This window comes from Bombyx mori, chromosome 6 (assembly GCF_030269925.1).
Source record: "Bombyx mori chromosome 6, ASM3026992v2".
In the NCBI taxonomy this organism is placed as follows: Eukaryota; Metazoa; Arthropoda; class Insecta; order Lepidoptera; family Bombycidae; genus Bombyx; species Bombyx mori.
In genome coordinates, this window is record NC_085112.1 from 1,802,369 (window position 1) to 1,819,871 (window position 17,503).

At 41.1% G+C, this 17,503-nt stretch overlaps 1 protein-coding gene across 1 annotated transcript in view; it reads left to right on the top strand.

Annotated features, from left to right (window-relative positions):
• LOC101745327 (adenomatous polyposis coli protein) overlaps positions 1-17,503 on the top strand; it is a 51,527-nt gene that overhangs the window by 27,066 nt on the left and 6,958 nt on the right. The window contains exons 2-11 of the mRNA XM_021347395.3: positions 2,333-2,684; positions 6,237-7,643; positions 8,421-10,374; positions 11,618-11,822; positions 12,421-12,530; positions 13,044-13,183; positions 13,872-13,972; positions 14,695-14,750; positions 15,799-16,016; positions 16,487-16,552. Of these exons, the coding sequence (XP_021203070.2) occupies positions 2,382-2,684; positions 6,237-7,643; positions 8,421-10,374; positions 11,618-11,822; positions 12,421-12,530; positions 13,044-13,183; positions 13,872-13,972; positions 14,695-14,750; positions 15,799-16,016; positions 16,487-16,552 (4,560 nt within the window). The 5' untranslated portion in view covers positions 2,333-2,381. The remainder of the gene's footprint in view (positions 1-2,332; positions 2,685-6,236; positions 7,644-8,420; positions 10,375-11,617; positions 11,823-12,420; positions 12,531-13,043; positions 13,184-13,871; positions 13,973-14,694; positions 14,751-15,798; positions 16,017-16,486; positions 16,553-17,503) is intronic.

A 17,503-nucleotide genomic window follows, 5' to 3' on the forward strand; every position in this document is an offset into this window, starting at 1 on the left:
AGCGATTGAAATACAACTCTATTTATATCAATCGCGAGACGTTTGTTGTAAAACACAAGGAATTGGTTTATCATTTGGTTGGTTCTCATGGATACCAAATTTAAAAGGGATTTTGTTTCTCCACATCTGATGAATATATGTATTTTCGTTGAACATTCTCAGAGATACGATAGTGTGTCAATGTAATGACTTATGGGGGAAAAAGAAACGCTATGTCTTATTTTTGTCTTCTTGCATTAAGCAGGACCCTGGTGAAATGTCCATGTGATCATGATGTTTTGTTTATAAGTTTATTACATAACTATCGTCACACCGTATCTTCTAATGAATCCTGTCAGATTAATATCACGTAATACTTCGATTTACTATACAACTCAATAAAAAAACCTTTTTACTTTATATTTTAACTATCATATAATTTCCCTACGTTTAATTTTTAAACATTCAAATCAACCTTGAATCTCTACCAACGTAAACAAGCTATTTTCAAATGAAATTTACGATCGCCGTTGTATTTCTAAACTGTACGTGAATCGGATGTGGATCTTACGGCATCTGCCATCTGTTTAACGCGTGCTTCGGGTCCACGTATGATGTTATCTTTAGCAGCGGTTCAACCATGCCCCTGACATTGTTGATGTCCACGTATGCTGGTAAACCTCCTAAGACTCGTAGGTACTATCAGTCGTGGTTTAAGTCAAAATTAAACAAAACTTAGATTCAAGTTTGATTCATGCTTTCAAATTCTTTCGTAATACCAAAACAAACACAATTTATCTAAATTGAGATGAGGCTTTGATGATTGCGTTCCATTCATTCTTTTCGATCTTTATCACGCTTACAACTTAGGCGTTTACGTGGAAAATAATTAAATTTGTTAATTATTTTAACGTGAACATGAAGAATCGGTTATAGAATAGATATTTTGAAGTCGTCGTGGCCTAAAGGATAAGACCTCCGGTGCATTCGTATCTAGCGATGCACCGGTGTTCGAATCCCGCTGGCGGGTACCAATTTTTCTAATGAAATACGTACTTAACAAACGTTCACGATTGACTTCCACGGTGAAGTAATAACATCGTGTAATAAAAATCAAATCCGCAAATTATAATTTGCGTTGGTAGGACCTCTTGTGAGTCCGCGAGGGTAGGTACCACCACCCCACCTATTTCTGCCGTAAAGCAGTTTCAGCTTGCAGCGTTTCGGCTTGAAGGGTGGGGCAGCCGTTGTAACTATACTGAGACCTTAGAACTTATATCTCAAGGTGGGGCACATTTACGTTGTAGATGTCTATGGGCTCCAGTAACCACTTAACACCAGGTGGGCTGTGAGCTCGCGCACACATCTAAGCTATAAAAAAAATTGAGGAGTGAAAAGCTATGCGGCTTAAGCGACGTTTTTGCAATTTTACAGAAGATTCATTTAAATTTTGAAATACGGAAAAATATAACAAAAAAATTCGTTCAGCTATTTGAACGTGGTAAACTTCATTGCAGTTCAATTAAAAACGTAAAATTTTTGATTATAATACCAAATAAAACCGACCTTTAATAATTACAAAGACAAATGTCGCGTATCAAGCGAAATGGCTCTAAAAGCAAATAGCCTTTCGACCTACTTTCGCCTCTCGACTTGTGAATTTTGTCAGAATACCTGCGACACAATGTTTCTTGAAATGGAAATACTAATTCGTAATATTTAAAAAAAGTATAAAACAGAAAGAAACCGTATGGGCACAAGTGCATAGATTTATTTACTAAGTGTGACACAAAACAACAATTCTCGGTCTTGAACGACCAATTTGAAAATAAATTTGTTTAACTGCTGTGGCCTATTAATGCTGTTGTCGTCCACCACAAGTACCACTATATTAAACTTGAATATAGTTTATTTAACACGAAAAGAGAGTTCAACTATGATTGAAATTACGATTTGATTTTTTTTATCTATACTCTATACTAATATATAAATTTACAGTGATTTTTACGGATGTTCCGTTATAACTACTGAACCGTGCATCCGATTGACTTGAAACTTGGTATCCGTAGACCATCTCATCTTGGCAACGTACCAAACAAAACTATCATCCAACTAAAATAATAAAACAGAAACATCGTTTCTACTAAGGGGATCTCTTTTAATAAAATTTTACATCAGTTATTATTGAACTATAGTCCATATCTAGGCCAAACACACGCACGCACTAGATCTTAAAATATCGATAGAATTTATTGCCCAACACTAGTTTTATTGTATGCCAGACGCTATTCAATACATCTAGATAAATAGATACATACTGACGCAACAGCTCTTACTGAAACACTATTCCCAGGAGCTCCTCGAAAGAAATGAAATTAGTAGGAATATAAAAAAGTGCAAAAATGAGTTCCCGCGATTACTATAGATCGTACAAAAGCGATACAGATCGCTCCAAAACATCGACACGGGACAGCCACGATAATGATTTCTTGGATAACGTAACGGAATTCAACGCGAATCAGTTCAAATTATACGATGATTTCACGACCGATCTGCGTATTAGCTTTAATCCGTTGCGACAAAACTACGTTGAGGTGACGACAAGTGACGCGACACGAAGAAGAACAACGGATCCCAATGATTCCGGAGTGGACATGGAGAACGGGAATCCACTCGATGATCTAACTTCTAAAGATAGCGATTTGGTAAGTTCTCTGTGAATAAAAACGGACTATTTGGTACATTTGCTTTTGTATAAAAACTTAGAAAAAATTTGTCAAATTTCACTAGATCTGTCATTTGTTTACTCTTTATGTACCTAAATGTCGTCCATTGTAAAAGGTTTTTTTAATTTTTGTAATTAAAGAAGTAGCGGCTTATTGTGTGTGTGTTCATTTAACTGTATCTACCTAAGTGACTTTTCTTAAATCTAATATATTGTCAAAGCATAAGTTTTAAATACTCTTCTTTTAATCATAAAAATACTTCAACGTCTGTGTACCATTGAGTAGGTAAATGCAGTTTACAACGCCAAAACAAATCAATAACTTTTTGGGGGTCTTTCAGATTAAGAGTGCTCCAAATAAACAATAAATGGGACGCACATGTACCGTGGATTTTGGTATTATTTATTTGCTCCGGTAAGCAGATAGCGTATTCGTTCGTATGAGCGAACTGTCAAACGTAAACAATCCACTTGACCCGACACCCGTTTCTAAAGCAGACATTGCAAATTTCCGACCGGAACCAATAGTGCGTGTCGCTTCCACTCGACGTCCATTGTAACGGGAGGATACCGGTGCTTCGCCATTGTGTGTTTGACGGGAACCTGCCCGGCGTCTCGTATTGTGCAGATGACCTTCTTACGAGTCTTGAATGTCGAAAGGACAGCAAATTTATCGTATTATTGGAATTTGTTATTACCCCTTTTAGCTTTTTTTTCCTACCTATGCTGATAGCCTTGAAAGGCTATATCAGCTTCACCCTAGCGTGTAGGTGAGCTCACGGGGTTCAAACCGGAGTTGTGCTAACACTGGCCCTAGCAAGAGCAGTGCTTCGCAGAATCTACCACCCGATCGGAAACGCGACCCACTGAGAAGATCCGGCGAGAAACTCAGTGAGCTGTGTCTGTGGGCCCTTTTAGCGCTGATCTGCTTTTCATATATTTTGCAAAAATTGCTAAAGGATTTTTGAAAATAACTTAAAAAAAAAACAATGCTAAATTCACAGCAAAATCATTTTAAATGGTTATTTACAAATGTTATTAGCTTATTAAAAATGACGCGTCGTACAGGTCGATGCCTTATACCTATAATCAAACTAAGCATTCCGTCGATATTCCGACACTCCGCACTTTATACGCATTAATAGAGAGTCGATCTATCGATAGCTCGCGCTCTAAGGGTTAAATATTTGGAATTATAATTATATTTGGAAATTTTAATTGTGTATGACGCGTTTAACGTTCGCTTTCCATTCCACTGACAATCACAACACATTACAATAACAGCAATAGAAATTCTCTGATGTTATTTGCATTAAAATGTATGTGTTCTGTATATTTTGCAAAAACAGTATGAACAATGGTTTGTGAATCCAATAGAACTATTTAGGTCACAGTTTACAGTGCAATAATAAATCTTAATACTGCGTTCCGTGCCTAATGGCCACTCCAAACTGACCTCATTCACTCTTAGTCTGACTATATGTACACCAGTATCAGATTTCCGTGAATAATGAGGTAATTTGAAGCAGTATGTCCACCACACTCACATTCACCCCACCGCAATCAATTGTTCTTTTCTAAAAGAAGTTTGAAAAGAATCTTCAGCGACCTAATTATGTTACTGGCATTCCTGATTTTTATTAGCGACGGTGATCACTTACTGTCCCCTATTGGTCTGCGTTCGAGGGCATTAATATGCACTATTCCCATCAAAAAGATTTATTTTAAAACTTACCGTCCCCTATTTGTCTGCATTCGAGGGCACTAATATGCACTATTCCGATCAAAATAATTTATTTTAATGCACTATTCCCATCAAAAACGTTTATTTTAAAACTTACCGTCCCCTATTCGTTCTAAATTTTTTTTATTGCCGCTTAGGCAGACGAGCATACGGCCCACCTGATGGTGAGTGGTTACCGTCGCTCATGGATTTCAGCAATGCCAGGGGCAGAGCCAAGCCGCTGCCTACCGTTTAATACTCTCCACAAGCCTCGTTTGAAGAAGGACATGTCATAGCGCTCGGGAAACACCGTGGAGGGGAGCTCATTCCATAGCCGGATGGTACGTGGCAAAAAAGATCTCTGGAAACGCACTGTGGATGACCGCAGTGGCTCCAGGTAGTATGGATGAACTCTACTCCGGTGGCGGGTGGTGCGATGGTAAAAACGAGACGTTGGTATCATCTCGAACAATTCCACAAAGCACTGTTTGAGTGCCAAATATGTACTAAATTCCCACCTAAAACATTTATTTTAAATCTTTAAATAGCTACGTACTCAACATCATATTTGGAGACTAATGAAGACTTGAGTCGACTATTATCAAAGGCGGCAATCTGACTTTTGGACAATGATTGGTAAATCAGAAAAACGAATTATTGACTTTGTATTCCATTGGCAGTCACAAAACTCTTCGGAACGACATCTTAGATAAATAACAGGTTAACTATTAACCTTTATTTAATGCAGGTTTTGAACCGTATTCTTTGAAGGAGACGATTATATTCAAATAAATCTGTATTGACACATCAATAATTTTTTTTTGTCCAAATGCACAGATTGCCACCTTTGATAATAGACGACTCACTTAAGTCAAATGGGTAAAGAGTATTTTCGAAGTAGACTCTTCACAAAAAAAAACTCACATTAACGGAAGTTATTAGCAAGTCCAGTGAGCGGTCTTATCGCTTAAAGTTCATCATCATCAAGACAACAATTAATCAAAAGTGCAGTAGACAGAGAAAGTTTTCCTTTAGAAAAAATAACATCTAAATAAACTCAAAGCTTCGGGTCGCTTCCTGATATATATTCAAGAGCTATTCTCAATTAATATAATGACAGCGTTATGGGATAGTCATTGTTGTCCTTTAATTGTTAATAGTTCGTTCGTCTACATTCATCTGCCATGGTAAACCATTAACATAACCAATAAACAGCACAGCCATTAGACATGACTCACACTACCATATATGACGTAACATGCGTAATATATTTAGCCGTCACTCACTTCCCTCGGTAACATCAGTAATTTAATTCATATAACAGCTTTTAAGAGACGGCCACATTCTAGAGGTGTAATGAACCGGAATACTCTTTGTTTTATTTCGTAAAACTTTCTCGCTGCGGTTTTGTGATTTTCTACAAAATTATGATTCATATTTCCGTTAGTTTCAAGATTCTTTTGTATTCCGTGACTGTGAAAGGTATGCAGATCTATTTGTTACTGTACAAAACTGTCGAAAAATCAATATCGGATGCAAGATTTCTCCTCAAGGTCGCCCGATATCATATGTCGTCGCCCGGCAACCGATGTTTTAAAAAGCTTGCGTAAATACGACGAGTTACGGCTTTTAAGCTTCATCGGTTGGTATAATATAGATGACCTTGGCCGGATTATCAACGTTGTATACAGTTCGACCTTTCGTATTAAGCTGTTTACCCTCACTAGTCAAAAGGGCCTTAACCTTATTCGCAAGCTTGTTTAATTCCCAAAAATTCTTAATAATATAGTTTCCTTTACATTGTTTCAGTTGGAGAACGAAGTAATGGTAGACCCGTGGAGCAGTATGGACTCTTCGAATTCACCGTTAACTGACTCCGGCCCATCGGCAAGTGAAGACTGCACCCCTTCCACCTCCAGCGAACCTTCTCGCGGCCGGCTAAGTGCCTCCTCCCCTATCTCGCCTGATACGCGCCGCTTGCCTGACCCTAAAGGCACCAACCCTAAAATATCTAAACCCCCATTCAAAGCAGCTGACAAGGCGCGGTCACGAGACCTAACCCTAGAACTAGAGACCCTGGAACATGATACTCACAGGCGCCGACCACATTTTCTTGACGAAGACTATCAGCCACCGTCCAAATCAAACATAGAATGTCGCATACCCAAACCACATTTCTTAGACCATTCGCCATCCCCAGATGAATTTGACGAACGTAGCGATATAACCAATCCGAATTTTCTGGATGACGATGTCGATGGCGATGACAGTCATCCACAAAAGAAGGCCGGAGCTCTGCCCAAGAAACCGCAAAAGTTAACCACTAGTTATTCGGCCCACGAAGATCGACATCGAACTAGTTACAGAAGTACGTTGCAATATAGATTAGAAAGTGCAGCACGGTCAAGCGAACGAGATAAAAGGGCTTCCCAACTTTATAGAGGAACGTGGCCGGGGGAGCGAGACGTGTGGACTGGTCAGGATTCGTCTAGCATTCGTAGTTTTTCTAGCAACGGATCCACAGACGGACCGAGAACTTCTTCTAGTTTAGAAAACAAAATGGAATGTGTATGCTCATTGATTTCACTTTTAAGTCTATCTCCCGAAAACAATGCAGATCTCAGCGGCCCATTACTGGACATGAGTCGATCTGTCGAGAGCTGTATAGCTATGAGGCAAGCTGGATGCATTCCGTTATTGGTACAATTAATTCATTCAAAAGTATCGAGAGAGACAAGAGATCGCGCCGCGAAGGCCTTAAGGAACATAATACATACACAAACCGATGATAAGGCTGGTAGAAGAGAAGCAAGGGTGTGGAGATTATTAGAACAAGTTAGGGAATATTGTTATGTTTTAGAGGATGTAGTGGAAGCTAAAAAGGAAGGTAAGAAAGCTATTGAAGATGACGCAACGAAACATCCAAGTCAAAGCGTTGCTGCTTTGATGAAGCTGTCTTTTGATGAAGAGCACCGGCACGTTGTATGTCAGCTGGGTGGCCTGCAGGCTCTGGCTGCCCTGGTTAGTGGGGACCAAACGGCTCACGGTAGCAGAACTGATGATAACACCTGCCTCACGATGAGGAAATACGCCGGAATGACTTTGACCAATTTAACGTTCGGTGATGGGAACAACAAATCGTTGTTGTGTTCATTTAAAGACTTCATGTTGGCGCTGGTTGAACAACTGGAGTCGCCCAACGACGACATGCGACAGGTGATTTTCTTTAATAAATCATATCGTAATTCTGGAACATTCTGTGATACAATAACCGAATTAACGTGATTTAAAATCATGAAATATCCTGTCTCTAATTGTGACAGTTTTATATTAGTGTCGAAAATCATAATACGAGCTTACGGTATTAAAATTGCCGGAGCTTATAGACGCCGGAGTTGACATTGCTGCCTATCTAGACACGAGGTGGAACTCTCCATTCCACTAGACAAGCTTATGATAATTTGATTTCATTTTAATGAGTAATTTGTAAAGGGTTGTAAAACAACCCATTCATAAAACTCAAGTTATAAACTAAAAGAAGAGAGGTAAATAAGGATATTATTCCAATACTACAAGCAGGTAATCGAGTAGATAGATAGGTCTACAGCCTATCAGAATGATAAAGGTCCTGTGGCTTACCCAGTCTAAGTTTCCAAGGAAATCTAAAAGTCAAAATTATGCACCGTTTTTTATTGCACTCCCGGGCAACGTAATGCTGAGTAGTTATCGGAGTACATAGACATCACGCAGATCAGGACAGAGGTCGAAATCCCCAATTTATTCCATAATTGGCTACCCCACTTTTCAAATTGGATTGCAAGATATAAAAATTCGTTTAAATTCTATAGATTAAGGTATCCGCGGTAGATATTAGTAGCTTACAGGCTCGCTTTACCAGCAATTTCATTCCAACAAATCTAAAAAACCGGCAGTGGAAGATGAAATGAAAAAGTTGAATGCAATGAATAACTTTATTTAATGTTCAATCAACAGGTAACAGCGGCTGTGCTCAGAAATCTGTCTTGGAGAGCCGACACAAACAGTAAGCAAGTTCTTAGAGAAGTAGGAGCCGTTAAAGGCCTGACGAAAGCGGCAATGACTTGTCAGAAGGAAGCTACTCTAAAATCTGTGTTGTCAGCGCTCTGGAATCTGACAGCTCATTGCTCCATGAACAAAGTAGCCTTGTGTTCTGTAGACGGAGCTCTCGGTTTCCTTGTAGACATGCTAAGTTACAATTCACCAACGAAAACGCTAGCTATCGTGGAGAACGCGGGAGGCATAATGAGGAATGTGTCCAGTCACATCGCCGTTCGGGAAGATTACAGGCAAATTCTCCGGGAGAGAAATTGTTTAAGTGTCTTGCTGCAGCACCTCAAATCTCCTAGTCTGACGGTGGTCAGTAACTCGTGTGGCACCTTGTGGAACTTGTCCGCCAGGTGTCCACAAGATCAACAGTTTCTTTGGGATCACGGAGCGGTTCCAATGCTCCGCAGTCTCATTCATTCGAAACATAAAATGATCGCGATGGGCTCAAGTGCTGCCCTCAAAAATTTACTCAACTCGAAGCCGGGAAAAACGCACATCATTTCTTTAGATACTACAGCTAGAACAATGAATTTACCGGCGTTACCCACGCTCGGAGCGAGAAAACAGAAAGCCTTAGAACAAGAATTAGACCAAAATTTAGCCGAAACGTGCGACAACATCGAACCAGCGACTTCTCCGTCCACCAGTAATCGAGAAGAAAAAAATCTTTTCACTGCAACAGAACGACAAATCGCAATGAATTTGGAAAGGCACAGAATGACCTCAAGCTCTCCGCTCATGGGAACGTTGACCTCACAGATATCTTTAAGTCACAGCGCACACTTGGCTAGTTACTTGAGCTGCAGCAACACACTGCTCAAAGGTGCATTGGTGACCCGTTCCACGTCAGGAAGTGCCAACAGCGTCAACAAATCGGATAGCAAAGATTCAGTGACGAGCACACATTCGGATTCTGTGTTCGAACGAGTTGCGAGAACCGGAAAAGTGCCGGTACCTACGCCGAGAACTAAAGATCTTATGAAGAGCGAAACTAGCGACGATCTATGTAAATCCTCCAAATCGTCAGTAAAAGAAAGCTTTATCCGTTACCCGTCTCAACCTCCCGTTCCGCCTCCGAGAAGTACGACTGAAATTAGACCCAACTACACAGAAACCGGTTTTGACGTCGACCAGGATTCTTGTGATCAACCCATAGATTTCAGTCGGAAATATTCGGAAACGAAGAACACTGAAGGCGAAATCGTGAAGCCAAAAGCGGAAACCAAGAAGTATACCAAGAAGGAAAACTCTAGCTTTGGGGACTACCAAGAGACTGATCTCGATCAACCCACAGACTATTCTTTGCGTTATGCTGAACATCAGTCAGAAACGGGCTCCGACATATCAGAGCCCCCTGGTCCCTCCGTCCACGAGGACACGATAAAACACTTCGCCACGGAAGGTACCCCATACGAAACCCCAGCCATATTCTCTACAGCAACGTCTATGTCAGACCTTAGAGTAATCGGTAAAGAGCTCAAGCTGAAAACGCCCCCGTGCGTCAAAGAGAACCTCGAAGCCATGACGCACTCTGATGAAAAAGACACATGCTCTATCGAGGATCCCCCTCGTCATGACAACGACAGAGCTGCTTCAACTCCCCAAACATCAGCACCTGAGCCTATTATTGAGAAACAAGAAGTCTTCGATACGAAATTCAGTTCAGGAATGATAAGTCCAGAGAAGCCGGTAAATTATTGTGATGAAGGGACTCCCGGGTACTTTTCAAGGGTCAGTTCCCTTAGCAGTCTTGGTGAGCCGACCGAGGAAGACAGCTTAGCGAAAAGAAACGCAATGGCGACCATCAACGTGGAACCCAGTCCACCGGAACCCAACACAAGCAGTTCCGGCAACAAAGAAGGTAAAGAATCCTCTTACCAAAATGTAGCTGCTATTAAATTTGTTAATTATCTTGTAGTTGTGCTTTAAATGGGCTTTTATATACACAACACTCAGGACGTGAAGAGCTAGGATCCAATTTAAATATAATATAATATGTATATATATTTACTTTGTTTTTATTGCTTAGATAGGTGAACGAACTTACGGCCCGTCTAGTGTTAAGTGGTTAGCGGAGCTCATAGATATCTATAACGTAAATGCGCCACCCATCCCGAGATATAAGTTCTAAGGTCTCAAATTTAGTTACAACGGCTGCCCCACCCATCAAATTGGAACGCATTACTGCTTCACGGCACAAATAGGCAGGACGGTGGTACCTACCCGTGCGGACTCACAAGACGTCCTACCACCACTAATTTAGGCAAACTATAATTTTACGGGTTACATTTTTATTACACGATGTTATTCCTTAACCGTGCAAGTCATTCGCGCACATTTGTTAATTACGTATTTAGTTAGAAAAATTGGTACCCGCCTGCGGGATTCGAACATCGGCACAGTCGAATCGCTCGATATAATTCTTTATGTATACGATTTTCATTACACACACATTTGTGAATGCATACTAATAACGTATTTAATTTAAAAGATTAGTACTTGCCTGTGATATTTGAAGCACGGTATTTTCGCATCCCCCCTCTAGACAGAGCTCACTGAGTTCCTCGCCGGATCTTCTCAGTGGGTCGCGTTTTCGATCCGGTGGCAGATTCAGCGAAGCACTACTCTTACTAGGGCTAGTGTTAGCAACGTCTTTAGGTTAGAGCCCCGTGAGATCACCTACTCTGGCTGGCATAGCATCTCAAGGCTACCAGCTCAAGTTTTTTTTTTCCTACCTAAGCTGATAGCCTTGAAAGGCTATTTCAGCGTAACCTTAACTAGGAGGTGAGCTTACGGGGCTCAAACCTGACGACGTTGCTAACACGAATCCTAGCAAGAGCCGTGCTTCGCAGAATCTACCACCGGATCGAAAACGCGACCCACTGAGAAGATCCGGCGAGAAACTCAGTGGGCTGTGTCTGTGGGTTAATTTGCTCGTCGAGCCCTTCGTCGCAAGCGATGGGTTCGACGAGAACGATGACCGGTGCTTGAGGTACCTTAAAGCACCGTTAGTAGATCGAGAACATCTGATATGACTAGCTCAGGAGTCACATCGCTTGATACATCGGGCGTGTTATTACTGTACATATCGTAATACCCGTTAGGTTCGAAAGCGGTGACATTTGCAAGCGAGCCCGTAGCGATCGCCACCCAAGCGGCAACGTCGGGACAGACCTCGGTCCGGACCTCGTCGCCGCAGCAGCGGTTCGTCGAGGACACGCCCCTCATGTTCTCCAGGTCCAGCTCGTTGGGATCCCTACCCGAGTGCTCCCAGCAGGACGACCAGGGTTCCGTGGTCTCGGAAGTTAGGTGAGTTCGGGATCTATGTTATCTAAGAAATTTGTTTTTGAAGTGAAACTTCTTGAGGCACGTTGAGAGTAAAATTTAATTCGCGACAGATTCGTTACGGCTAGAGAGAAAGGATACAATTTAGAAAGAGAGAGAGGGTGTGAAAATAGACAGCGTTTCGCGAACCACTCGACCGTGGAGAGAGGGAAGAGCTAGGTCGTTTCTCTTATACACAGCATTCCCTATTACAAGAGAAATTTGATTTATGGATGAAGAATGAAGAAAATCACAATACACCGAAAAAGAAGTTTCACTTCTTTCACGTGCACCAAGTTGCACGCGCACCAATTTTTTTGCCGGAATTTATAGCTTTCTGTATACAGTTTGGTTGTAATGTCTTCAAGAAACGTGTAATTATTGTTTAACAATAGCCGAATTCATAGTTTGATAAATAATAATACCACTATCTTTTTTTCTTTGTTATTATTTACTGTGCTGCGACACTGCGAGTCTTGCTGGAAGAACTATTATTTTTAGTTGTATTAGCTTATTAAAAAAATCCTAAACTATGTGTTTTTGCAAGTAAATACCTCGTGAACTTAAAGCTTTTGGTGTACAGTCGACTGACATCGGGCTGCATCTCTCCGAGTGAGATCCCGGACTCGCCGGGCGGCAGCGCCCCCGCGTCCCCGCGCCGCCCCCCGCCCGCGCCCCCCTCGCCGCCGCAAGGTACGTCCGCCCCCATCATTGAAACTATACTTTTTGATATCCACCAATTTAATTTTATAACCAACTAGCCTTTGCCCGCGACTCCGTCCGCGTGGAATAGTTACTTTGGCATAGCGCTAAATTTTACTCACTCACTCCCCTCTTACCCATATCGTCTTTTACGCAATCCATCCATTTCTTCTTAGATCTACCTCTTCCTCTATATCCTTCCACATTCATAGTTAACATTCTCTTACCAACCTCATTTTCATTTCGTCTCATCACATGTCCATACCATCCCAAACGTGCACTTAGCAGCTTCTCTGTCACAGGTGCCACTTTCAGACTTCCTCTGACATATTCATTCCGTATTCTATCCGTTCTCGTTACTCCACACATCCATCGCAACATTCGCAACTCTGCTGCATGCAATCGCACAAATAACTATTATCGAAATAAATACTATTTGGAAACTCATTACCACGGTCATCCGGGATCACAGAGCAGTTTGTGTATCTGACATGTCTGTCACAGAGGTGTCCGGGGCGGAGTGCGCGGGCTCGGTGTTCGAGGAGCGTGTGTCCCGGTTCGTAGTGGAACACACCCCGGCCCAGTTCTCCGCAAACACCAGCCTCAGCAGCCTGACCATCGACGACGAGGACAGGCACAACAAGGTACGTCCCGCTGTTGTAGCGTCAGTGCGCTTACTGCGAGTTTTTTAACGTTCTCGATAGCGTAAGAGTTAACTCTAATTTATTATGTATCTAACTTAAAACTGATTCACTAATCTATGTTATAGCTAACATACTAACTAAGTGGTACGACTCACCAGGTCTAACTAGCCTAGCCTATGTAACTCTTAACGTCTGAGGGGAGAGCAAAGGCCACTACTCTTCGCTGCAGTCCTCCCCCTGTGCCCCTTCCCGCAATTGTTATCCCCGTCCCCCTTCCCTCAATTGTTACATATTGTTTGTTGACGCGCAACCTACCCGCAAATTAGAATATCGAAAGGCTTAAATACCCAACAATAGGATCCTCTCCTTTTTGTACTGGCTTCTGTCTCATATAACACGGTCACGCACAACACCGGTCTTTGTTGGAAAGTTTTTTTATTTTTATTACCATATAAGCAGACGAGCATACGGCTCACCTCATGGTGAGTGGTTACTGTCGCTCGTGGACGTCAGCAATGCCAGGGGCAGAGCCAAGAGCTCCAGGTCGTATGGATGAACTCTACTATCTACCGTATCTACCGTGTTATAGGAGGGATACCTGTATTCCTAAAGCTCGGCATTAAACCCATTATATACGTGATGTCTAATTGATTGGATTTGATCAAAATTGATTACGTCATTCCGGCAGCAATCGCTGAAGCTACTCTCGAGAAACGAAAAACTGGAGGATCAAAACTGTTCGGCGCTCGAGAATGACCCCGAAGACGTGCTGCAGAAGAACGAAATTAGGTAAGCATACGTATATTATCATTATCGGGTTCTAAGTCGTCGTGGCCTAAAGGATAAGACGTCCGGTGCTTTTGTGTTGAAGCGATGCACCGGTGTTCGAATCCCGCAGGCGGGTACCAATTTTTCTAATGAAATACGTACTCAACAAATGTTCACGATTGACTTCCACGGTGAAGGAATAACATTGTCTAATAAAAATCAAACCCGCAAAATCATAATTTGCGTATTGTAAGTCCGCACGGGTAGGTACCACCACCTTGTCTATTTCTGCCGTGAAGCAGTAATGCGTTTCGGTTTGAAGGGTGGTGCAGCCGCTGTATCTATACTGAGACCTTAGAACTTATATCTCAACGTGGGTGGCGCATTTACGTTGTAGATGTCTATGGGCTCCAGTATCCACTTAAAACTAGGTGGGCTGTGTGAGCTGGTCCACCCATCTAAGCAATAAAAAAATAATAAAAAAAACCATCGGCGAATACGAAAAATGTATAAATACGTAAACTCAACTCGCTCAGTGACATGTAAATTCTTGAGTGAGGCTTGCAGACAGCACTTCGCAGGGGGGCAGCGACCTGAGTGGGCCCCTGGCATTGCTGATGTCCATGGGCGACGGTAACCACTCACCAGGGGGGCTGAATGCTTGCCTGTCAACAATACCAATAAATATAAATATATTGTAATAATTCTTAATGTATTCACTGGAGGTTTTCTTTCCGTTTCAGAGATCAAATCAATCCTCTACCTTCATCGACGAATACATCGAATTTATTAACGAAAGGTGAGTAGAATTTTCTATGTAAAATTTTGGAAAATGGACTCATTATTCCAAATGTGGCGCGAGAAATTTTCTTACGTCGACCGAACGTAATTTTACTACGTGTGACGTCATTTGAGGCCAAAACAAAAGAACGAATACATATTCGGGTTGTTTGATTCTGTTTAGTGATTTTAAATTTTAATTTCTTGATTTATTGTCGCATTAATAGAATTAAGGTTTCTAAAATAGCTTATAAGTTTTTAAATCGCATTGTCAGTGCTTTCTGGGTTGCTTGTTTGCAGATGTGGATACACATTCTGATGGAAAGGGTCAGAACATTCCCTCCCAATTACCCCTTAAATCCTAATAAAGTGATTTCTTTTCACTGCATTTGCTTGTTTTGTTAAAATTAAAAACGCCCTTACAATTGAAGACACGAGGGGATGAGGGGGATATGATACAATTTGTTAATTTTGAGAAAACAGGCAAAGAACTTTTGTTACTTGTACTATTTCTTCGTATACAACTCCTTTATCACGTGCAATTTCTAAAATTAGTGTTACGCCGGTAAGAGTAATGCCATCTATCGCCGAATAACCGAACGAATATCGAAGGTATTAGTAAAATCTAGAAGTACAACCCCATCTATTGTCAGATAGCAGAAACACACATAGAAGCTACTCGACTCGCCCAGAATGTACTTGACAAATGTAGGGATGTGGAATCGACTGTAAAAGTGTTGCAGAGATGGCACGCAGTTAGTCAGTAATCGGAACTACTCGAAGCGAAACAGCGAACGGATCACCTGAAGCGAAGCGGAAGAAGCGAATTGAGAATTTTAAAGTGTTCGTTGAGTGTTTTAAGTGTTCGAAGAGTTAATACAGTATCAATGTATACGTCGGTAGAATTTTTATTTATCCCGAACACCAGCGCGTAACAATAGCCTTTACACTCGTTGTTTTAAGGTCTAATATGGTTTATAAGCATATAACACATTCATTCAATGTAAAAACTCAAGGTATTTAACCGCATCATCCACTCATGTCTTCAATTATAATGTTATTTACAGGGAACCAAACCCCGAGCGAGGTGTGCAGAGTGTACTGCACCGAGGACACGCCCGCGATACTGTCGAAGGCCGGCAGCAACAGCAACCTGTCGGCGCTGTCCGTGGACTCCGCCCCCGCGCCCCCCGCCGCGCCCTCCGACGGACACACCTCGGACAGCTCCAACCTGAGCGACGCGGCCGACCTGCTCGAGGAGTGCATACAGAAGGGGATCGCCAAGGTGCGGCCCGGCGTCCGATGACGTCATATGTGTGCATACATACGTACTGAAAAATCAATATTTGCTAAGTGGCGTTAATTAGAACTTACAGACAAATGTAAATTATGCGATCAAATCGTAAATATTTGTAACAACTAGTGGTCCCGCAGTAGTCGAGATTCGACTATAATTAATTGTATTTATAAGTTTGAACATTATTAAGGTTCTATTGTCAAAGACTTAATAGACTTCTTTATTCACAGATTTCGCCAAGCAAATAATATTAAAGATAAACAATAGTAACCTATTCTCAATTTGACCACAGAATAAGCAATAACAAATGTTTGACAATGAATAGAGTTGTGTGTGTCATTCGTCATTTAATAATATTTACTAAAAATTAAAAAAAAACCTGTCCGTGTCCACGAAATTTTTTAAACGTATGCACACGACGTTCAACCGTAAACGTGTTACACTCGTAATGTTTCCAGGTCGTCAAGAACAAAGGGCCTTCATCGGACGTGTCCTCCGGCCACCCCTACAGGGATGAAGTCTACGTGAGTTTAATTACAGTTCAATTGTTATCCCGCGCCAGAAGAGTGACGGTAACCGTTAACCCTCAGATGGATCTCATTGTAAAAAAGAATATTTAAAAAAATCTAATATTAAAAAAAATATCTAATATTTTTAAAAAAAAGATGCCCGCTGAGTTTCTTGCCAGTTCTTCTCAGGACGGAGGCTAGTTCCTGTGAATTGGCGGTAGTTCTTTTCACGTTCAACAAGTATGTACTTTCATTTATGTTGAATAAATTTTTTTTGATTTGATTTGATTCGTTCCCTCTCAAACCCCCTTCTGGCTAATCGAGTGCTAATACAAAATCTATAAAATCTATAATAAGGTATTTTTCTAGTACAAAATTAAAATACTTAAACCAAAATTGTATATACAGTAATGCACCCTATATATAACACGATATTCTTATAACGCATTTTCACATTACGCGATCTCAATCCCTCGTATAACACGGAAGTTTCGCAAGTTATATTTCTGCTTAAACTGTGAAATTTGTAATGAAAGGAGACGGAAAATCGTGGGCCAAAAATGTAATAACTTGGAATGTAGTCTAAAAAAATTGTCATATCTTTTTATATAAGAATATAAAAAAATCACCTCAATCCTCTTTCTGAGACCGGAGAAAAATGAGAAAGTTAGTTTTTGGCGGTATAACGGTGTGATCGATTTAATTAATCGATTACAGGATTATAAAAAGAAAAACATTGCACTAGGTAATTAATGCAAAGTAATTAAATGAGCGATTTATACTTGTTGTATTGTATACAAGTGCGGTATGCGCCGGATTTAATCTATACTAATATTATAAAGAGAAAAGATTTGTTTGTTTGTTTGTTTCGAATAGGCTCCGAAACTACTGGACCGATTTGAAAAATTCTTTTTCCATTAGAAGCCGACATTGTCCCTGATGAACATAGGCTACTTTTTTTTTTGT